The 24018-nt window shown below is 43.4% G+C and overlaps 1 protein-coding gene across 1 annotated transcript; it reads left to right on the top strand.

Annotated features, from left to right (window-relative positions):
• The first annotated feature begins 540 nt into the window (after positions 1-540).
• On the top strand, positions 541-13535 carry MMP12 (matrix metallopeptidase 12). The gene is made up of 11 exons (XM_059179342.1): positions 541-712; positions 895-963; positions 2065-2312; positions 2897-3045; positions 3132-3257; positions 5164-5325; positions 5809-5932; positions 10274-10407; positions 10790-10949; positions 11636-11739; positions 12655-13535. Exons 1-11 carry the CDS (start codon positions 608-610, stop codon positions 12753-12755), a joined length of 1482 nt encoding a protein of 493 aa, XP_059035325.1. The 5' UTR covers positions 541-607; the 3' UTR covers positions 12756-13535.
• The last annotated feature ends 10483 nt before the right edge of the window (positions 13536-24018 follow it).

The raw sequence follows: 24018 nt of genomic DNA, 5'->3' as shown, positions 1-24018 counted from the left end.
GAGGATTCTTCTATTCCAGCAAAAGGGTTAGGGGGTGGGATTATGGACATTGGGGAGGGTATGTGATTTGGTGAGTGCTGTGAAGTGTGTAAACCTGGTGATTCACAGACCTGTACCCCTGGGGATAAAAATATATGTTTATAAAAAATAAAAAATTTAAAAAAAAAAAGGGTTTTATTCATCTGACGTTTTACCTTTTGTTCCTTTAAAAGCCCATCACCTATAGAACGTATAAGAAAATAATTACAGTAAAAATTCAGATGCTGAACTTTCTAAACCTACATCTGTAAGTTATTGTAACATTTCAGGTGTGCAGTGTTTCTCCTGAGACATTGTTTTGGTGGGCTTATTTGTGGGGGAATATATCAGAGTTGTCCGAGTTTTGAGCATGGTGCTAAGTGACCCATTGTTGGTCCTTTCAGAAAAGGATCTGTGATTGTGTTTCTGTGTTTTTGAGGTAAGTCAAGGGATGATATCAACCGTGAGTCACTCGAAGGATTTCATATTCACAGAACACGGCCTAAGGGCTATATAAGTCGGGGCATTTGGGGAACTTTGTGCTGAGAAGGAACCGGGTAAGCGGGGTTGAGCCATTCGCAAGCTTAGAATGAAGTTTCTTCTGTTGGTGTTGACCGTGCTGGTCACTGCTTCGGGGACGGTTCCTTTGACCAAGTCTGCAGGCTCTAAAGAAGATGGTGGGCTGTTGGCTCAAGTAAGTATTGACCCAGCCTGATTTTTGTCTTCAAAATGTATTGCTTGAACTTGTTTTATCTTGGAAAGTACTACTTGAAAACTATTTTAGGAGACGACTTGCTTTTAGCACTGTAGCACTCTGCCAACGAGAAAAGTTGGAGAGGAGTGGTCTGAAACTCTCCCATTGACCCTGTCTTCTAGGTCTCTGCTTCCGGAACAGCTCCATCGGCTAACGCTTCCAGCTCTGAAAAAAACGTGACATATGCTCAGGTAAGTTCTGACGTTCAAGTGTTGATCCAGCCTGGTTGGTCTCTAAACTTGTTGCACTGAGGGCACCTGGGTGGCTCAGTCGGTGAAGCGTCTGCCTTCGGCTCAGGTCATGATCTCAGGGTCCTGAGTTCAAGTTCCGAGTTGGGCTTGGGCTTCCTGCTTGGGGCGCCTGCTTCTCCCTCTCCCCCCAGTTTTGCGCTCTCTCTCTCTCTCTCTCTCTCCACACACACACACACACACACACAATCTCTCTCTCTCTCAAATAAATAAATATTTTTTTAAAAATTATGGCATTTTACCAGTTCTATCTTGAAAAGTACTAGTTGAAAACTGGCTTAGGAGGCTTCAACACTATATTTTTCTTTGGCAAAGATGAACGTAGGAAAGTATTGGAAACGGTGTCATAAAATTGGTGGATGAATTTGTTCCTTTTACTAAAAAGCTTTTACTAAATAGCTTTGGCCAAGGAGAGTTAAATTAGAGTTCAACCTCTGCTCAGTATTTTATAATAATCATTTAATGCCATTTAATGATCTGAGATTTGAGCAACGGCTTGATGATGTAACCACTGCAGCCTGCCACGATGATTCAAGAATATTTTTACTTTCTGGCATCCCAGATATTTCTTCATGAGCCTGTTTTAAAAATAGGGGCTTTTTTCCCATTTGTTTCATTTCCCTAATTACATGAGTCCAGATGATCTCCCCGTTCTCTAAGATTCTTTTAACTTTGCATTTGCCATAGTTGTCCATTGTGTTGAGTTTTGGATTTTTAAGCAGGAAAATTTCATCCCCAAAATCAATAGTTTGTGCACCCTGACAGTAAAGGTTTTGCTGCTTACCTGATGCTGTGATGGGCCAGATGCTGGAAGAGATTTTAAAGAGTAGACACATACAGTGTTTCCAGGGCCTTCCAGCGATCAGTGCTGCTGACAGTCTCTGACTCACCATGACAGCACCGAGAACTCAGATTTTTTCTCATGATGATGAATTGTCTGGAGCCTGTTTCAGAAGCACCAAAGTGCAGCTGCGTCAGCCACGCTGAGCCCCATCAGAAGCCCCTGCACGCGTGACAATGTCCAACTCAATGTATTTTTTCCAGCGGTACCTGGAAAACTTTTATGGCCTCGTGATGGACGCACTTCCAACGACAAAAATGAAAGTCAGCAGGGACTTCATGGAGGATAAAATTCAGGAAATGCAACAGTTCTTGGGACTGAAAGTGACCGGGAAACTGGACCCATCTACCCTGGACATGATGCACATGCCCCGATGCGGGGTGCCCGACGTCCATCATTTCAGGACGATGCCGGGGAGACCAGTGTGGAGGAAACGTTTAATTACCTACAGGTAACACAGTAGCTGGGTGCCTTTCTGCCCTCCCTTAGGTCCCACCTCCGGAAACCTGAACCGTTTTGATAAAGCCCTCAGTCGGGAGGTAGTTAAGAAGCCTCCTGTCTTCAGCACAGTCCCTGTGTGAAAATTCATTCTTTCTGGAAGGGGGATTGTACACTCAAGGAGGAGTTGTTTGTCAGTCCAGAGCACAGTAGGAAGGTTGCTAATAAAAGGAGAATAAAGCTAGATCTATAATAACCAAGAGACAAGAGAACATTTTATAGGACAGGCAAGACAGAGAAACGAAGAGGCTAGGGAGTGAGGATAAAAGGCATACGCTTCCATGAACGTCAGTCCTGCACAAAGAAAGCCCCTCAGTCACGAATGAGAAGAACTGCAGTTAGATTCTGGTTAAGGAAGAAGCTGTCCAGGGATACACGTTTCTGTAGCTAATGATGCAGGATTTTGTTACCTGGACTATTGATTTGCGAAACGATTCTTTCTCCACCAGTGCAGGCAAAAATGAAGTGTCACAAGGAGACAGAATTAACACCTGGTTTCTCTCTCTCTCTCTCTCTCTCTTTGTTCTGCTGGTAAAGAATCAATAATTACACTCCTGACATGCGGCCTGCAGAGGTCGACTTTGCCATCCAGAAGGCTTTTCAAGTGTGGAGTGACGTGACCCCCCTGAAATTCAGAAAGATTAATTCAGGAGAGGCAGACATTATGATACTTTTTGCATCTGGAGGTAAAGAATGTGGACTTATTTCATCTGTGTCATCGGCATGGCCTCGAGCCTGTAAAGAAGGACTAATTTTCTTTCCTTTCCAAAAGCTCATGGAGACTACAGCCCTTTTGATGGCAGAGGTGGGGTCATAGCCCATGCTTTCGGACCTGCACTGGGGATTGGGGGAGACGCACATTTCGATGAGGCTGAAATCTGGACTAAAAGCTACAGAGGTAAGCAGAAGACACAAAAACAAAACAAACAGAAAACAGAAGAAAGCAAAACCACACATGACACGCCCTTTACAAATTCTAAATTATCTCCCAATTTTGAAAGGCTTCATTCTGAGAAATTATTATGGGGTGGAAAAACTCATTCTGACTATAATTGTGTCACTAAGTAAAATGTAACACTTTGTCTCAATTTCATCCTCTATAAATCGAGGATATTGGACTAGATTATCTTAAAGATCAGTTTTAAGAATCTGAGACATAGCTAGTTCCTTTGTGTGAATTCAAGAACCTTAAAAGCCACAGTTTAGAAAGGTAAAAACTGATTGAGGCGGTCAATTTTTGTCGGGGCAGTCCATCAACTTGAGCCAACACAGATGCAGATTCTGGGTGTAGCAGACCTCCTAGGGTAGGCGGTCATCTGCGTTGTCCATTATATGCCGACCATTTCTTTGATTTATAGTGACACAGAAAGATGGAGTTATATTGTAGAAAATTTAAAAATCCCTGTATCAAAACACCAAGTTGTATGGTCACATGGTCTTCCGAGGTTCCGGGATAGGAATTACAGAACTCCCAGCGATTGTTGGATGATGCCTTGTGTGTATTTGCAGAGGACGCTGTAATTAACCAGCCCTCTCCAACATTTTGGGGAAGAGGGGTAACCAGCCTCCTCTGTTTGGAGGAATCGCCTCCCACTGGAAAATTCTCACCCTCCCATCACAAACCTTCCTAATGTTTCTAGGGGAAATTCTGGATTTTATGACTGACTCATATGGAAAGTAAATGGCAAGAAAGCCTTCAAGAATGGGCTCTGTGGAGATCCCTGCTCTCTGGCTGAAATCGCCACAGATGGGGCTGTTTCCATAGACCAGAAAGGCTCCTTGTTTTAGTCTGACCCATGACCCAAGGTTTATCAAATTCTTGATTGAGAAGAGGAGTTTTATATTGCTAAAAGACAACTGATGCAGAATTAGGTCCTCGCTGAGCTTCAAAGCCTCATTGATCAGGTTAAATTTGCTTGCATTTCATCCAAGGTTACTTTGGGTGTATAATCTTTTCATCCGATGTGATGGACTTGGGTTGGTTAACCTCATGAAATGTTTTAGAATTCTAAAGGATTTTAGGAAAAATAACATAGTACAGATCTTTACACAAAGAGGAAATTCAGAGCAGGAGATGGTTAGCAGGCAGCTCGTGGTAAAGCTGGGGCAGAGCACACATTTCCTGGTTCACTTATTTTGACCCAGGGTGTACTTCCCACCTGTCCATGTTGCCTTGTTTTTATTTGGCACAATTTTGTCCTTTCAAAAAGCTAAATTATTTATGAAAATTATAACTTCGAGTGCCCACTCTCAGCCTAATTTTGACCCAGTAATTAAATGAGCAGTTTCCTCAGTGGCTGCTGTCATGGCGTTGGGTGATGGAGCGTGTGGATACAGAGACAAAGAGAACAGTCCCAACCCAGAAGAGCACACAATCTAGAAGGAAACAGAGCACATGCAGAAACCCATGATCTGAGATAAGGGCTGATGGTGGTCTTTTGTGCAAAGCCTTGTGGGATTGAAAGTAGGAGAAATCCAAGTTTAGGTCAAATTGTAATAGGTTGGGACATTTGACACATGTGGAGACATTTTGGGTTGTCCAAACTGGAAGGGATTTACTACTTGAATTTACGTGTTGAGCCCAGAGTTTTCTAAACACCTATGACACACAGGACAGCCATAAGCACAAGGAATGATCTGGCCTACACTGTCACCTGTGCCAACATTGAAAAGCCTTGGGTCAGAGGGAAGTCAATCTTCCCAAATGTGTCCGTTCTCCTCATGCCAGAGAGCAGCTATGTCATTGTCCTCGGACGCAGACATATTCACCGCTCTTTCCCCCCTTCTGGTTGGTTTCCTCTCAGGCACAAACTTGTTCCTCGTTGCTGTTCATGAGCTCGGCCATTCCTTGGGTCTTAGCCATTCCAATGATCGAAACGCCATCATGTTCCCGACTTACAGTTACGTTGACCCCAACACCTTTCGCCTCGCTGCTGACGACATACGTGGTATTCAGTCTCTCTATGGTGAGTTGACTTTTTTTTTTTTTTTACCATTTTGCCTTACAAAGACACTCTTATGAATAATGTCATAGTATCTGCATTTGCATAAAAGGTTCATCTCTCTGTCTTCTGTCTGGAGCCCCATGAAAACCCTGTGAGGGAGGTAGCCCGCACGTCACCTGAGTTTTGTGGAAAAGCACAGGAGACCTCCTGTGCTCACGCCTGTGGCAGGAACAGAATCTGAGTCTCGGGCCTCAGGTTAGCTCTTTCCATCCACCACAGTGCCATCTTTGGAAAAGGCACACAGACAAATGATCGGCCTGGAACAGGAAAACCAAATCGGAAAGATCTTTATTGTCTGCTTCCTGTGAATGTCAGAGGACACATATATAGATTTTTATCCATTTTTTCATCCAGGAAATTAATGTTTTAGGAAGAATAGCTCTTCCTCTTAGTAGCTAAAATGCAGATTTTTTCCCCCTAATGCTCCTTGAAATGTATTTTCAGGACGTCCAGAAAGGCGCCAACCCTCATCAGATCCTGACGGTAGACGAACATCCACCTGCAACCCCAGCTTGAGTTTTGATGCTGTCACTACAATGGGAAATAAAATCTTTTTCTTTAAAGACAGGTAAAAACATCTTCATATCTGACCAACATTAAAGGCTCTGTCCTTGGATTGTTAGGACGTTCTGTCAGAGAAGGGCACAAAATGATGGCAAAGGATGCAGAGGACAGTTGAGGAGGGACACGGACTCGGTTCTGTCGGAAGTAGACAGCCTCGCGGCTTTGAAGGGAGAGTGGTGTGATCGTACTTTGTTTAGCGAGTAGACTGATGGGTGAAAAATGAATTTGCAGAAGGAATATGGGGTGAGGAAAGACGAGGTAGGACGTGAAGCCAGATCACTTGACTCTCAGTCAAAATGGTTACGTCTAGGGCTAAAATCGGGACGGCACCGATTAAAAAGTCCTGACTCTTGATTATGGAGAAGGGAATACAGCACAGATTGCAGCGGAGATTGGAGGGGTGGGGTGTGGAGAATATTAGAATTTGGTCGGTGGGACAGTAGTCTCCATTTCTTAGACTGAAGAATAATTGGCACACTCTGTTGTGTTCGTGTCAGGTGCGCAACACGGTAGTTGGGTGATCATGTACGTGTTACAAAGTGGTCTGGTTTCCTCCGCACCATATGGAGTTGTTACAGCATCGCTGACTCTGTTCCCTGAGCTGTACATTTCATGCCTGTGTCTTACTACAGCACTGAGGTTTGCCCCTCCCAACCCCCTCCCCACGGGCAACCATCGTTTTATTCTCTGTGAGTCTGTTTCTGTTTTGTTTGTTCATGTGTTTTGTTTTGTTTAGATTCCACATTTAAGTGAAATCGTGTGATGTTTCTCTGTCCGATGTATTTCATTTAGCATGTGCTCTAGGTCCAGCCACGCTGTCGCTGACGGCAGGATTTCATTCTTTTTTACGGCTGACCCTCCTCCATGTGTGGCATCTTCCTCAGCCATTCATCCGCTGGTGGAATTTACGTCGCTTCCATATCCTGGCCGTCGCTGTGAGCGTGGGGCTGCCTCTGTCTTTTCTAATTAGGGTCTGTTTGCTCTGGGTAAGTTCCTGGAAGTGGAATTGTTGGATCGTATGGTGTTTCTATAGTTAAGTTTTTGAGGAACCTCTGGCTGTTTTCCACAGTAGCCGCGCCAGTTTGCATTCCCACCGAGGGCACAGGGTTTCCTTCTCTCCGCATCGCTCTCACTTGTCTGACCCTAGACCTCTGACAGGTGTCAGGTGACATCTCACTGTGGTTTTGAGCATCTTTGAGTGTACCCATTGGCCGTCTGCATGTCTTCTCTGGAAGGATATCCATGCAGTTTGTTGATTTTTAAAAATCAGATTGCTTAATTTAAAAACAAAAACAAAAAAACATTGAGTCGAGTTCCTTATATATTTTGGATGTGTCTCTTGCAAATACCCTCTCCTATTAGGTTGTTTACCTTCTCATAGTGTTGATGATTTCCTTTGCTGTACAAAAGCTTTTTAGTTTGATGTAGGCCCACTTGTTTATTTTTGCTTTTGTTGTCCTTGCTGAGGGGATGGATCAAAAAAAAAAAAAGAAAGAAAGAAAGAAAGAAAGAAAGAAAAAGAAGAAAAAAGAAATTTCTAAAGCCAATGTCACAACTGGTTTCCAGTTTCTGCATTTAAATCTTCCATCCGTCTGGAGTCTGTTTCTGTGTGTGGTGTGAGGAGCTGGTCCAGTTTCATTCCCCTGCATGTGGCTGTCCAGTGTTCCCAGCACCATTTGTTGGCGAGACTGTCTTTACCCTGTTCTCGGCTCCTCTGTCATAAATTAATTGACCATATAAGTGTGGGTTTATTTCTGGGTTCCTTACTCTGTTCTGTTGATCTGTGTGGCTGTTGTTCTGCTGATACCATCGTGTTCTGATCAGTTTAGCTGGGTTGTGTAGCCTGAAATCTGGGAGCATGTTACATCCAGCTCTGTTCTTTCTCAAGATTGCTTTGGCTATTTGGGATCTTTTGTGGTTCCATATAGATTTTAGGACCCTTTGTTCTAGTTCTGTGAGAAATCCTATTGGTATTGGATAGGGTTGCAGTGGATCTGTAAATCACTTTGGATAGTGTGGACATTCTAATGATATTGCTTCTCACAGTCCGTGAGCATGATATACATATGTCCATTTGTTTGTGTTCTTTTCAGTTTCTTTCATCGGTGTCTTTTAGTTTTCAAAGTCCTGATCTTTCACCTCTGTGGTAAAATTCATTCCTAGGTATTTCATTCATTTTGATGTAGTTATAAGTGGAATTATTTCATTAATTTCTTCTGATAGTTTGTTATTAACATAGAGAAATGCAACGGATTTTGAATGCTGATTTTATATCCTGCATCTTTACTGAGTTAGCTCACTTATTAGTTCTGCTAGCTCACTTATTAGTTCTGCTAGTTTTTTGGTGACCTCTTGAGGGTTTTCTGATGATGGTACCACGTCATCTGCAAAAAACGGCAGTGTCAGCGCCTTTCCAGCTTGCACGCCTCTTACCCTTTCCTCGCCGAGTTTCTGTGGCGAGCACTTCTGCTGCTACACTTGCCTAAAAGGGGCAAGAGTGGACTCCTTGTCTTGTTCTTGGTCTAACGGGAAAAACTCCGCTGTTCACCATTGAGTATGAGCTTAGCTGTGGGTCTGCCGTACATGGCCTTTATTATGTTGAAGTGTGGTCCCTCTGTGATCATTTTGTTGAGAGTTTTTATCATGGAAGGATGTTAAATTTTGTCAAATTCTGTTTCTGCACCTATTAAAATTATCATGATTTATATTCCCCATTTTGTTAACATGGTACATTGCAATGATTTGTGAATATTGAATCATCCTTGCATCCCTGGAATGAATCCCACTTTTGATGTGTTGTTGAGCCTTTTGATGTGTTGTTGAGTTTGGTTTGCTAATATTTTGCTGAGTATTTTTACATTCATGTCCATCCAGGGTGTTGGTCTGTAATTTTGTGGGGTTTTTTTGGCAGTATCTTTGTCTGGCTTTGGTATCAGGGTAGTGGTGGTCTTGTGCAACGAGTTTGGAAACAGTTTTTCTTCTTCTTCTTCTTCTTTTGAATAGTTTGGAGTATTTTAAGTCTTCTTTAATTATTTAGTAGAATTCACCTGTGAAACTGCTTGGTTCTGAATTTTGGATTGTTGGTAGTTTTCGATTACTGATTCAATTCCATTTTAGTAATGGGTCTATTCAAATTTTCTATTTCTTTCTGATTCAGTCTTGGAAAATTGTATATTTCTGGGAATTTATATCCATTTTTTGGTTGCCCAGTTTGTTCACATATAGTTGTTAATAGTTGTCTTTTATGATCTTTTGTATTTCTGTGAAATCAGTTGTAACTGCTCTTCCATTTCTGAATTTACTTATTTGAGTCCTCTATCTTTTTTCTTGATGAGTCTGCATAAAGGCTTACCAACTCTATTTATCCTTTTGAAAGAATAAGCCTCAGTTTCATTGATCTTGAAAATGTTTTTAGTCTCTATTTCATTTATTTCTACTCCAAATGTTATTATTTCCTTCTTATAACTAACTTTGGCCTTTGTTTGTTCTTTTTCTAGTTCCCTCAGGTGTAGGGTTAGATTATTTATTTTAGGGACACCTGTGTGGCTCAGTCAGATCCTAGGGTCGGGATCCTAGAGTCCTGGGATCGAGCAGGGATCCTGCTTCTCCCTCTCCTTCTCTCCCTCCCCCTGCTTGAGCTCTTTCTCTCTCTCTTTCCCTGTCAAATAGGTAGTTAAAATCTTTTTAAAATAAAGATTATTTATCTGAAATTTCTCTTGTTTTTTGAGGCAGCCCTGCATCAATATGAACTTTCCTTTTAGAACTTTTTTGCTGCATCCCCAAGATTTCAGAATGTTGTGTTTTCATTTTCATTTGCCCCAAGGTATTTTTTTATTTCTTTTTTGATTTCTTCATTGGTTGTTTAGTAGCACATTATTCAGTCTCTACATTTATAGAGTTTCTTTTTCCAGTTTTCTTCTTGTCATTGATCTCTAGTCTCATTTTCTTCATTCTTGAGATTCAAAAACTGAGACATTTGGGATAAATAGGTTCTTTTAGATTACAAAACTGGTAAGGGAATTGTGGGTGCAGACTAAAGCCTATATCCCTTGATTTCAAATATCAGGGGATCTTCACAAGGTGACTTGACCATCTAATTATTGTTATTATTTTTTGTGTTTTTTTTTATTATGTTCAGTTAGCCACTGTTAACATTATTGTTATATAAAAGAATTAATTGAGATCCATTCCTTGTGGTGCTGCTATCAAGACATCCTGGAACAGAACGTGAGGATATTGGGGAAAAAAAAAACCATTAAGTCATTTCACAGGTCCTTCCCAGTGACCATTTCATGCTTCTTGAGTCTGTCGTGATTTTTAACATGTATTAAATGTCTTTCATCAGATTCTTCTGGTGGAGGTACCCTGAGAGTCCAATGAGCAACGTTAGTTTCATTTCTTCTCTGTGGCCGACCTTACCATCTGACATTCAAGCTGCTTATGAAGTTGGACCCAGAAATCAAGTTTTTCTCTTTAAAGGTAACTCTAATGTTTTGTTTGCTACTGAGTCTACTGAGTTTGCTACTTGCTATATTCAAGGAAGAGAATAAATGAAGGAAATGCTACTAATTTTTATAAACATAGAAACACTCCAGACTTAATTCATGGTGAGTCTGAACTATGAGCTAAAAAGAGCTTAAATACCTAAGTAATGTGTAAAAATTTCAAGAGAAGTTTGTCGAATATAAGATCATAATCCTTGTGGAAAAGCTACAGAACCGTAGGAGACAAAAGCACGTTGGCGAGCAGGGAGCAGCGTGTTTCGGAACTGCGGTGAAGAGCAGTGTCACCCGTACTGAGTCAGTGTTTCTGTTACTCTTTCGGTATGCACCCAGCGGATCTTCTCTCTTTCTCTTCACAGATGATAAGTACTGGTTAATTAACAATTTGAGAGCACAGCCGTACTATCCCAGGAGCATACATTCTTTGGGCTTTCCTGACTTTGTGAAAAAAATTGATGCAGCTGTTTTTAACCCACTTCTCTATAAGACCTACTTCTTTGTAGGTAACCAGTACTGGAGGTGAGCTTTAATGACTGGTAATGTGACTCTTAACATTCCTGAAACTGGCAGGGAACGGGGTGTTCGGTAGGTAGTCTTTCTGTGTAAACTCCCGAGGAGCCTCCACCTTCCTAGGAGGGAAATGAAGGGGACACAGATCCGGACTAGCTAGTGTCATCCTAGTTCTGTTCCCTGCACTTCGGGACTCTGGTTTGAGATGGCACTTTCAATAAAATGTCACGTCGTGAGTCACAGCAAGAAGCACACTGGGGAGCAGGGGCACAGACGGACGAGATACAGTGTTCACACAGTCCATCCAGGGGGTGTGGCTTTCCAGGTTCCTTTTCATAACCACTGGACCCAAGGAGACGAATGAGGAGACCATCTTTGAGGGGCAGTGAATCCTGCAAGGTCCTCACCTACAGGGAATGGGACCATCAGGCTTCCTAAAGCCAGACCAGGCCCTGGCAGAGGCATTGTGTGGGCTGGGGAGAGTTCCTGACCAGAAGTCGGGACCTTTAGGGTCTGACCTGTAGGGACTTGGAATCAGTCAGTGAGTTAATTTGGTCCTTGGTTTTCTTATCGGTGCAAAGAGAGGCCTCTGAAGAGAGACTGGGTGGGTTTTATGGTTCGTGTCAGGAAATGCTGAGCTCTTCACCACGAGATGTTTTTCAAATGGAGGCCTTACTCATGATTTCCCCGCTCAGGTACAATGAGAGGAGACGACTCATGGACCCTGGTTATCCCAAACTGATAAACGACTACTTTCCGGGACTTGGACCCACAATCGATGCCGTCTACTATTACAACAGTAAGTAGATCGGGAAGCCATGAAGATACTGAAAATCCCTTTTTAAAACACGGATGATGATAAAGACTTCAAGGTCAGAGAACAGGGATTCAAACAGGAAAAGAGCCGGACCCTGCGGTTCTCTGTAGGGCTGCAGAGGGAAAATTCAGAGCCTGTTTGGTTTAGCACAGGTGGGCTGAAGGTTGAGTAACACAGCACCAACCCTTGGTTTCTAGTGTGGGTCAGCGTGTGGGAGCGTGTGATTGTCGGCCCCTGAGCGCCGGAGTTTCTGGAGCGTCTGATAGCATCAGGGCAGGCGGCGTATGCAGGCGGGCGAGTGGCAGGACTCAGGCAAGCTGGGCTAGTGCTCTTTTTTACACCTCGCATCTTTGACCTTCCTCACAGCCCCTCCTACCCCGCGTGGGCCCTTGTGGTCTAGGCCTCCGGGTGGGATACGAAACACTTGAGTCTGTTGGTGTCTGTGTCTGGGAATATCTTTAGGCAAAGTCAGCCGAAGCGAATGATCAGCTGGGCCGAGGCATTTAGGTTTATTAGCCCCCGACCATGTCTTTCTTACTCCTCCATCAAGACCCCTCTGTGCCCCACCGCGCCCAATTTCCTCCCTCCCAGGTGAGTTCTGCACCTGGAGTGCGGCTTTTCAAAATCACATCTTCAGAGTCAGTTTTAAGATGAAACTGTCGTCTCAATGACATTAATGAAGGTAGTTAGTGGTGAAATGAGGGCCGTAATCAGATATCCGGAGCAGCCCCCCGCGCAGGTCCCCAGCACCTACATTCTCACATGTCTAGTATAGACGCTCTGTAACATTCGGTCTTCTATAGATAACCCATAAAAGCATAGATCTGTGTTTTCTTCTTTTTCTTTTAAAGAAATGCAAGTGAAGAATTAAACGACTCGATTTGTTTTCATTTTTAGGACACTACTATTTCTTCCAAGGATCAAACATATTTGAATATGATGTCGTATCCCAACGTGTCACCAAAGTGCTGAAACAAAATATCAAGTCAGGTTGTTAGGAATGGTGTAGTTGGTGGTGGTCAGTTCCCTTCAGTCAAATAAGTATTTATTGCATCCTTGCTACGTGGCTAGTGTGTGTAATACCACAGGGACATGTGTCTTAAGGTAAACCCTATAGGCTATAGAAAAACTATCATATAGACAGTGACTATACAAACTACATAAGATTTTTTTATTTTGAAAACCGTCATTGTGGGGTGCTTGGGTGGTTCAGTGAGTTAAGCCTCTAGCTTTTGCTCAGGTCATGATCCCAGGATCCTGGGATGGAGCCCCACATCGGGCTCTCTGTTCGGCGGGGAGCCTGCTTCCCCTTCTCTCTTTGCCTGTCTCTCTGTCTACTTGTGATCTCTGTCTGTCAAATAAATAAATAAATAATCATTTAAAAAAAGAAAAAGAAAAGAAAACCCTCATTGTCAACTTTTACTTGATTCAACTATTAAGCTTGGAAACAGGCACTTTATTGAGGAGCAACAGAATATCTTGGTCCTAGAACAACCAAGAACTGAGAAATGATCATTATTTCTTTGCCTTAACTAACATTAAGCAATGACTAGTTTCTGTGGCCATTAAGTGCTTCAGCAAGTGTATCATTTCAATTGTTTCAGAGTAGAAACAGAATATACCAGAAAATGACATTTACTGTAAGTAACATAGATGTGGATTATATAATCATGGTGACAATGTTATTTATTTTGTCATCAGTGTTGATTTTTCTAAATCTTAAATGAAGTATATATGTATATTTTTTTCTTTTGCTCCAATAAAAACTTTGAAAGAAAGTACTTGGTTTCTGAGAATTTTTTCTTGAAAAACAATGTGTATTTCGAAAATAGTTCTGGACCTGCTCCTGAATAAAGCAAATCTCTACATAACTACCATCGAGTGAATGAGAATGGCAAACGGGAAAAACGTTATATTTGTCTTGGCAGCATGTTGAAGGCCACCTAGTCTGGGGTCGGGGCACATCCTCCAGACCATGTGTGAGCCCGAGAAGCACTCCCGGCGCTCAACAATGAGCCTGGACAGGAGAGATGGAACGGGAGCTCTCTGTTCTCATGTAATCTCTACGGCAGCTGGGCTCACTGTGTAATCGCTGCATGACCTCGAGAAAATATAAAGTCTCAGCTTCCTTAACTTCAGGAAGAAGCAGTGGCGTTAGCTGCCTCATAAATAGACTGAGAAAAAAAGACACATCGTGCTGGTGGCTTGGACTGCCTCTGCCCGTTGTCACTGCCTTGACACCCACACTCCCCATTTTCTGTGTCATACGCACACCTGGGAGAGCTCCAACTAAGAGGATGTGGGTTCATGGAGTGCTTGGAATTTTTCATTTATTTGCAGACACTGTTGATTGGCATTAATCGTTTTTAATTAATGGAATGAACTGAGGTCAGAAAGTGTGGAGATGTGGAGATCAGAGATTCTGCATGGGGTTGGAGTTCTCCCCTCTTTGGAGCTTAGCTCTGTCCTCAAATACTTGCTTCTTCAATGTAATAGTCCCAGCGTTGTCTTTGCAAGGCATAGGGTCGCGTTATTCTGAGAAGAAATGTCACTTCCCCGCAGGGAACTGCCTACTGGACATCCTTCAAAAGAAGAGAGTTCCCCGTGGGATTAGCATCAAAAGAAAACCGCGGTATCTGGCTTGAGTTGTCTTTGGCCTTAGGTAGCTCGGGGGGAGCTGTTTCTCCTAAATGAGGACGGCACTAGAACGAAAGCCAGGACTGCGCTGGGCTCCGTCCGTCTCGTCGGGCTCGAGAGAAAGGCCTCCGGAGAGTTACGAGGGGCCCTTCCTCCGTCGGCCTCTGTTTCCGTTACAGCTTTACGTTTTAACAAACCCTCACAGGGGTCGCCGTGGGCCGGGCACTGCTCTAAGTGATGCACACACATGGTTTCGTGGCCAGCGTGAGGCAGGTGCCATCCTTCTCATTTTTCAGATGTGAAAACCAAGGCCCTGAGAGGTGAACTTACTTGCCCAAGGTCACACAGCCTTGCAGCTGCAACTCAAAGCCGGCCAGTTTGACTCTAGACTCTGTTATTAACCGCCATAAAATTCTGCCTTTCAATGTCCTGAAGTCAGAGCAAACGTGGCACTCCGCACCACGTCACACTTCCACTGAGCTGCTCAGTGGAAAGGTCTCTAACACGTCAGAAGGGCTTTCCTGTGTGTCCAGTCCACGGAATATCACTTTGCTTGGGAAAAGTAGTGGAAGCTAATGTCTGGAAGAAATTATCCCACACCTGGAGGCTGGAGGGCTGGGCATTTGGACATCAGCTGGAGAACTGCTGATTTTATGAGCGTGAGCGCCTTTGACTTCTCATCAACTGGATGATTTTATAAATTCATAAGGACAGAAATAGTATAAAAATGGCAATAATGAAAATTGTTTCTTCTGGCAGCAATACAAATAAATTCAAATAAAGGATACCTGTTAGAAGTATAATTGATTTCTGCCTGGTAGAAGACACAACCCCAAACATGACATTCCATTGCTCTGTAAGATATTAATGCATTTAACATCATCAGAAAATTCGTCCTAACATTTCTTACTGCACATATACTTTTAAGATCTTTCTTTAGACCAATTCCCTCATTAGTTAATGAGCTGGATAATATCTTCAACATGTTCATCTCATATGTACATTGAAGTCACTTTTAACTTTTTTGAAAATTATACTTGAGCACCATTCAGCCACCAGGAGCACAGAGCGCTCCCACCGTCTGGGCCACCAGCGGGAAGACCACACGCTGGTGGAGCAACTCCTCAAGCCAGACAGAACCAATATCCAGTCCTCCTCATCCTGTCTGCTTTCTACCTCTAACCGTGCGGCAGAGGACGCTGTCCCTTCTGGAAGGCCTACAGTTTCCCAGTTTCACCTTTTTTGCCTTTGTTCCTTCATTGAAAAGTATTTATTGAGAATCTACAGATTCTAGACTATGAAAGGCAGGAGGGGCCTAAGAGGACTGAGACAGCTTCTGCCCTCAAAGGCACGAAATGTAAAAACATAAAAAAGATGCATAAACAACAAATCACTATGTAATTAAGAGGGTAGACTAACAAGTATGTAGCAGATACGGGGCACAGAATACTGTGGAAAATGGTATTCTTGACGTGCTTTAAAATGAGAGAAATCTGTCAAGCAGAAAAATGTTAAACTAAGGGGATCCAAGACAGAAGCAGCAACCTCTTTAAAGACCCGTAGTACACAAAGAGTAGCGCTGTAGGGACTGGAGCGCGCGGTGCGAAGGAAGACCAGCAAGGGTAAACGCCATGTCATGAGCGACCGTTCCCATGAGTCTGACCCTTGTCTCATAAATGACCTGGCTTTGTTGGAGGGACTTGAGAGAGAAATGACTAAGTTGCTTATTAGAACGTCGTTCTGATGCAGTGTGGACGTAGATCAAAGGGCTTAAGGCTAAGTCTGAGGGAGAATAGCTACTGTTGCTGAGGAACACGGGAGACCTGGGCACCTGTCCTAGGCGTGGGTAGGACAGAGACGATGCTGGAGCGGGGGTCTGTAACCGCTGGACGGGAGAATGTGGAAGGCTTAGTGACTGCTTTGCATGTGGTGATGACTGGAAAGCAAGGATAGAGGATGGTATCTTAAGGCTCTGGTTTAAGAACTTACCTTGAATAGGGACCAGGTGAGGAGAAGCAGGTCAGGGAGGAGGTAGTGGTGGGATTGATGGAAGGGAGATCATCAGGGCTGCTGGGTCTGGGAGCCTTAGGACATTCAGGCGGGGATGTGCAGTAGTGAACAGGGCAGAATCAGGCCCAGTAAAAAGAAATGAAAATACTGTATCCCACAGCGCGTAGGGGAGGGTAACAACTTAGTAGTTAACGGGATGTAGCAGAAGCACAATTAATAGGCTTTACAGGAAGCATTATCCCTCGGGGTGATTTGCTAGCGTTATTACTAGAATATCAAAACATTCTGTGGTTGTAAGGTACTGAAGGGAAGGATTGTGCTTACTTATCCAAAACAACGTCCAGCTCACAGAGATTAAAATCCAGGGTTTGTCTTTCTGTGGTTAGCATATAAACATAACTTGCCAGGGTCACTTTTGTTTCTGGTCATATTGGAGACACGAGTACTGAATTTTCATTCCTGCTGTGATCAATTAAAAGATTGGGCAAAGTGTATGAAGCAGCTGATTCTGTTCACGGGGTGCCAGGAAGTAGAGTCCAGGAGAGAAGAGCAACCATGCAGGCCCAAAAATCTCCCTTGCTTTTCTATCTTCAGGGAGTTTCCGAACAGAGCACATGGGAAGGGACCCCAGCAGAGCATGTTGTTTCCCTGAGTGAGGAGACCGTCGCTGAAGTTCAGGGAGACGGACGTGGCTGTACTTGGCAGAGCAGAGTGGGAAGAAGAGAATGCTGTCAGGCTGTGCAGAGGGAACATTCCGGAAATGGAAAGAGGAGTCCCCGTGGGTCTGTCAATGAATGCTAAGCTACATATGTATCTCCAGGAAGCCCCAGACTGACCAAGCCCCAGGCGTCGCACAGGACTGGGAGAGCTTCTGCCCCATCCAGCTGGAGGGGAGGACAGAGAACGCTTGTGGTGACCAGTAAAGCTACCATAAGAGGAGGACTGAAAAGCCCTCAGAGGAAGCCTACACTAAACCCATCCTAAAAATGTTTAAAATCAAACCTTGGGGGGTGCCTGGGTGGCTCAGTGGGTTAAAGCCTCTGCCTTCGGCTCGGGTCATGAGCTCAGGGTCCTGGGATTGAGCCCCGCACCGGGCTCTCTGCTCAGCGGGGAGCCTGCTTCCCTCTCTCTCTCTCTGCCTGCCTCTCCGACTACTTGTGATTTCTCTCTGTCAAATAAATAAATAAAATCTTAAAAAAAAAAAAATCAAACCTTGGAAAAAAGATCGTGGTGAGCTCTAGGTTATTTAACTGCCTGCCCCTACTAAAAATTGAACACTTTTTAAAGAAAAAATTTAAAAATATAAATATCTAACCTTATAGCATCCAATGTCTGTCATCCAATAAAAACTCACCAGATATGCAAAGAAGTCTGAAAATGTGACCCATAATACAAAAAACAATGAGTCAATGGAAACATATGCAGGAATGATAAAGATGATGAGATTTACAGAAAAAGGATGTTAAAAACAGTTATAAATAAATTCCAGTGTTTCTTGGAAAACACAGACATAATACAGACAGAAATGAAAGATATGAAAAGCGAGTAAATGGAACCAGAGCTGGAAAGCAAGAATTTCCATTGGATTCATTTTCAGATCAGACTAATCATTTCTTAGTCTCTTCTCGCTTGCTTCTGTTTGTGGTTTCATCTTTTGTGTCTTTATACCTTTATAATTGTGTGTGTGTGTGTGTACACACACAGTACATACAACATACACTAATACATTGTATATAACATATGATACACAGATTTCATAATGAGCACTGGGTGTTCATGACTAATGAACCTCTGGACAATACATCAAAAACTAATGACGTGCTTAACTATATGTTCACTAACTGAATATAATTTAAAAAAATTTCCGAAGACCTTGTGGATCTAAATGTGGTATTTGGTCTTTCTATCGACTTTCATTCCTAGAATTTGTTCCCTTGTATATTAGGAGAATTTGTGGGATCCATTTTTAAGAATCTTAATTTGCAGCAATCTAGAGGTTCTAAAAAGAGCATGCTGGGTTTTTTTCCCCCTCAGGAATATTGGTTATTGCTTCTGTTAGGAAGCAAAAGGATTTTTCTCATCTGAAACCACCTGGGTCTCTTTCTAGGATTTGTGGCAGGAGCTTTTAGGTGCAAAATCTCTACCTTGCAAATTGTTCAAGATTTAGTGTCCTCAGGGTCCTTCTGACATAAGCACGTGACCTTGGAGAATTTCCCTCCCCCCCCCCATTTGTTCTCCACTAGCTGTTCATTCCTCCTTAATCTAGCTTCAACCCATATGTCTGTGTGTGTGTGTGCATGCGTATGTGAGTGTGTGCAGGGGTAATGGGGAGCCCTGGAGATGCCAAACATCTCCTCCAAGCCCAGGGAAGCATTAAAAAGTGAGCTTCATTGGTCTGAGGCTGTTTCACAGGGAGGGGACGTTTTAGACTGTGTCATCTGCTCCAGTGTGGGGGGGACATGTGCGGTATTGATCAGTCAGGAAATTTGCATGGTGGTTCACCGACCTAAAGCAGCTTCGTGGACCTCTTTGCATCTCAGGGAAAATAGCACACGTTTGTGAGGTTTGTTCTGAGGATTCGCATCGGCGGCGTTCTTGGTACTTCATAGTTACTCACCTGGAGCTTGTTTCTTCCCATCTGGTCTTCTCCCTGACCCAGAACTCCCCAGACTTGCTGTTCTCCTCCAGCAGTCTGTTCACATCCCAGCAACTTCTCTGACTTTCAGGGGCTCCCTCTGCCATTTTCTCCATATTTCTTTCCTTCCCAGTTACTAAAAATTGTTCAAAGTTAGAAATAGGGTCACACCATTTTTTGCCATCACTCTAGATATCCAATTGTTATGAATAATCATGTTTACTCTGTGCCTAGGAGTGTGTGTATATAGTATATTTGTTTCTGTAATATATATCAAGCTTGTAGGATAGACTTTTATTGCCTTTTTAAGAACAAAAATGAAAGGGCTTAGAGAACATAAGTGGTTTTTCTGTGTCACAGAGCTGGTAGGTGCCAGACTCAAACTGAGGGCTGTTTAACTCCAGACTCCAGTCGGAAACTCCGACTTTCCTTCTTTTGGCTGATAATCTTTTAACCAACAAGGAGCACGATCTGATAGTAATTGGCTCCATGACTAATGGCAAAATAAAAAATCTGTAAATTATCATCAAACCCCCAAATCCCAGGCTTCTGTACTTTCTTACAGCAGTTGAATTAGCAAGAAGATATCTTAGGAGAGATGTGAATACAAGTGAGGTTTGAAGAGACATTTTTCCACTTAAGCCCTAAATTCATAACTTAGAACAGCATGTTCCCATCCCGTAACTGAGTAACATATGACTTTGAAAAGAAACAGGGATTGTGAAATGTGTTTTGGGACACAAAGGTATCAAAGTGGGTGTTTATGCTCAGAACCTGAGGACTGGGTTTTCTGATCAGCACTCCGGAATTCGCGGCCAGCGAGACTTTGCGAACGTTGACTAACCTTGGTGAGCGAGGAGGCTTTGTGGATTTCTGAAGCTCCATGACGCACTGTGACTGCTCCTAGGTCCTAACTAGGTCACATCTGGGCAGCATGAGTGGAGGGCGAGGGCAGGAAAGCCTGGAAGTGGAAACACGACGTGGAAATCAGGCACTGAAACTGATGAGCGGTGCCCTCCGAACTGCGACAGATTATCGGACGGACACTGGGTTAAGAGACGCATAGAGGGATGCAGTTTTTTAAAATGTGGAAGCTTGAGAGATGACATTTGTGGGGACAGTTAAGTCCAGGCGAGGAGGGGGCAGGAAGCAATGAGATGCAGGGACCAGCGTTAGTCTGCAGAAGCTGCAAACTCGGGCTTCTGGTTTTCGGGGTTTCGACTGGACAATGTTCGCATCATCCTGCTATTTAGTTTATTCGTGGTCTTGAGCTAATGTTTGCATTTCCTGAGCTTCTGTTTGTTTCACGTGTGAAATGAGGATGCTGATCTTCACCGTACGGTGCAGGTGTGAGGGCCAGACACACCGCCACATCGCAGATGACGGGTATGTGGTCTCTGCCTTTCTGGAAGAACGGGTCTGAATATACATCTGTTTGACCATATTACACACACCGACACATTAATTACCTAAAACCATATAAAGTAATGAAAGTTTAGAAACTTGATTCCGTTTTTCTCACAATGTAGTTTTAGTGGGGAAAAATCCAGAACACCAACACCAGTGACGTTGAATGAGTTCATCCTGCCTTGGTATGTACCCAACACTCAGTTTAGCGATGACAATATAAACCTTCGTTTTGTCATTCTTACATAATGCGACACCCTCCCCCAAAGAAGTGTCAACTTTAAAAATCATGATTCAAAGAAGATGAGGTGTCCCAAGGCAGTGCCTAGGACCGTTGCAGCAGATCTGTCAGGACGATGGACATTACTGGTTTTAGGTATTTCAGAGAACTTGAAGAAACCTAATTCCCAGGAGAAAGCACTTACAAATTTCAGAGTTCCAGCAAAGAATATATGGATAGCAGAAGAAAAGGCCATTCAGTACATACCCAAGGCTTTCTTCTGTTACAGAGGTGCGTAAGCCATGGGGTAGAGACAAGTATTCAGACTTGCAATGGCCAGATCCTGTATAAAAACAGAATTTTGACCCACAATCTGTGACAACATGCCCAGGAAACCAATTCCCTTATCTACAATAAACAGCTCAGGAAGGCAGCCTGCTCTAAGTCAGACTTGCTGGAAGCCAGATTGTGATCTCTAGTAATAATCCAGGACACCAAACAGTAACTTCTGTGGCAATATAAGGGAACATAAGTTCCAAACATGGTGGACGGTGCTATACTGGGCTATCTTATTTTACCTAAGTGTAGGAATTTTTTCCCTTAAATTGTATAGCTTCGAATAGAAGAATGAAACTTGACCATTCTCTTACACCATACACAAAGATAAACTTTAAGTGGATAAAAGACCTCAACATGAGGCAGGAATCCATCAGAATCCTAGAGGAGAACATAGGCAGTAATCTCTTCGACATCAGCCACAGCAACTTCTTTCAAGATATGTCTCCAGAGGCAAAGGAAACAAAAGCGAAAATGAACTTTGGGGACTTCATCAAGATCAAAACCTTCTGCACAGCAAAGGAAACAGTCAGCAAAACAAAGAGGCAACCCACAGGATGCGAGAAGATATTTTCAAATGACACTACAAAGGGCTGATATCCAAGATCTATAAAGAACTCCTCAAACTCAACACACACAAAACAGATAATCATGTCAAAAAATGGGCAGAAGACATGAACAGACACTTCTCCAAAGAAGACCTGCAAATGGCTAATAGACACATGAAAAAATGTTCATCATCATTAGCCACCAGGGAGATTCAAATCAAAACCACATTGAGATACCACCTTACACCAGTTAGAATGGCCAAAATCAACAAGACCATAAACAAGTGTTGGAGAGGATGTGGAGAAAGGGAAACCCTCTTGCACTGTTGGTGGGAATGCAAGTTGGTGCAGCCACCTTGGAGAACAGTGTGGAGATTCCTTAAAAAATAAAAAATAGAGCTTCCCTATGACCCTGCAATTGCACTACTGGTTATTTGCTCCAAAAGATACAGATGTAAAGAAGGGCCATCTGTGCCCCAGTGTTCATAGCACCAAAGTGTGGAAAGAACCAAGATGCCCTTCAACAGATGAATGGATAAGGAAGATGTGGTCCATACACACTATGGAGTATTATGCCTCCATCAGAAAGGATGAATACCCAACTTTTGTATCAACATGGACGGGACTGGAAGAGATGATGCTGAGTGAAGTAAGTCAAGCAGAGAGAGTCAGTTATCATATGGTTTCACTTATTTGTGGAGCATAACAAATAGCATGGAGGACACGGGGAGATGGAGAAGTGAGTTGGGGGAAATGGGAGGGGGAGACGAACCATGAGAGACTGTGCACTCTGAGAAATAAGCTGAGGATCTTGGAGGGGAGACAGATGGGGGGTTGGGAAAGCCTGCTGGTGGGTATTCAGGAGGGAACGGATTGCATGGAGCACTGGGTGTGGTGCATAAACAATGAATCTTGGAACACTGAAAAAATAAAATTAAATTTAAAAAAATAAAAAATAAAAAAGGAATGAGCTATCAAACCATGATAAGATACAGAGACTTAAATGCATATCACTAAGTGAGAGAAGCCAATCCGAAGGCTATATACTGTGTATTCAACTATATGATGTTCTGGGAATGGCAAAAGCATGGGGACAGTAAAACGATGAGCAGTTGTCAGGGGTTGGGGAAGGGAAGGGAGCACGGAGGATTCTTGGGTCTGTGAAGGTGTCGTGTGCGATGTCATCAGGAGAGACATAGGTCATCATACACTTGTCCAGACCTGCTGGCTGTACAGCACCAGGAGTGGGCCCCATGTCCATAAGTGATGCGCTTGGAGTGACACTGACGTGTCAGTGTGGGTTCACCAATTGTGACAAAGGTACCACTCTGAGGGGGGTGGTTCCTACTGGGGGGCCACGTATATTTGGGGGCAGGGAGTACGTGGAAAGTTTCTGTACCTATCCTCCATTTTGCTACAAAACCAAACTACACTAAAAGAATAAAGCCTTTTCTAGAAAGTTAATGTGAGCAAATGCTGTTGTCATTGTCCACAGTCACACATGGATATGGCCAGTCGAAGGGCAACACTAGAGTGTGCTTTAATTTATGGTCCAAAATAGAAATTTGGAAATTATCTGCCTCTATATTTTTACTTGCCTCTACAATAAACATTTCCTTTAGAAGGAAAACAAAAAAGACCCAGGCCGGTAGTCACTGAAGCAAGCCCGCCCAGCCTCGCACATACAATAAGAAGAAACCCAACAGCTGTGACGTTGAAGACGAAGTCTCCAGCTTTAAAATGAATTATTCTGCAGCTTCTGGGGATGGTGACATTGTATTGGAAAAGATCTGATGGCCCATCTATGTCTTACGAAACCTCGGGAACTCTGGTAATTAGAAGGAGTGAGAAAGAGACTTTGCTCCTCATGTGTGCTCAGACACCAGGACACTTGCTTTCTAGTACTTTCTGCCCACTAGACAGTGCTGAAGCCACATCTATACTGGGGAGGTGCTGATTTGTAAAGAGAGAAAAAACAACCTGTGACCTGTTTCATACCCATACGAGGCACGTCCCGCAGGACAGGTCAACAAAGTATGTGCTCAGACACGGGGAGCCTGCCCTGGAAGAAATTACGTAAAAGCGTACTATTGCCAACTGACTCAAAAGGAACATCTCCAGAATGTATAGGGCAGGCCCTACGAAGTGGAACAGAGCTGTCTCTACAGTGTGCTTGACAAGTCTGTTTCCCATGGAACGCTGCCCTGCAGGTGAGCTCGGAAGTCTGGGACCGTGCCTGCCCCACATGGCTGCTCCCACCAGTCCCCCTCTGGGCCCATGGTGACCCTCACATCAGAAAACGTGCTTCTCGAGCGACACTTTGTACAATCAGAGGGAACATGCCGCCTGTTGGAGAACCACTAGAAACCTTAATTCATGTTCCTCCGTTTGCACAATCGCGGTACCTCTGCCAAGAATATTACAAAACGGTCTCCTTCTTTCCATAATACCAGAGTTGCCTGGAGCCA

Source organism: Mustela lutreola, chromosome 1 (assembly GCF_030435805.1).
Source record: "Mustela lutreola isolate mMusLut2 chromosome 1, mMusLut2.pri, whole genome shotgun sequence".
NCBI lineage: Eukaryota > Metazoa > Chordata > Mammalia > Carnivora > Mustelidae > Mustela > Mustela lutreola.
The sequence above is the reverse complement of the archived record's forward strand: the minus strand, read 5'-3'. Positions and strand labels throughout refer to the sequence as shown.

Excerpts from the sequence above, each read along its gene's own strand:
- MMP12 (XM_059179342.1), top strand. The coding sequence starts at position 608 with ATGAAGTTTCTTCTGTTGGTGTTGACCGTGCTGGTCACTGCTTCGGGG. Across the intron at positions 713-894 it reads ATGGTGGGCTGTTGGCTCAA|GTCTCTGCTTCCGGAACAGC; the intron begins GTAAGTATTGAC and ends CCTGTCTTCTAG. Across the intron at positions 3,046-3,131 it reads GATACTTTTTGCATCTGGAG|CTCATGGAGACTACAGCCCT; the intron begins GTAAAGAATGTG and ends CCTTTCCAAAAG.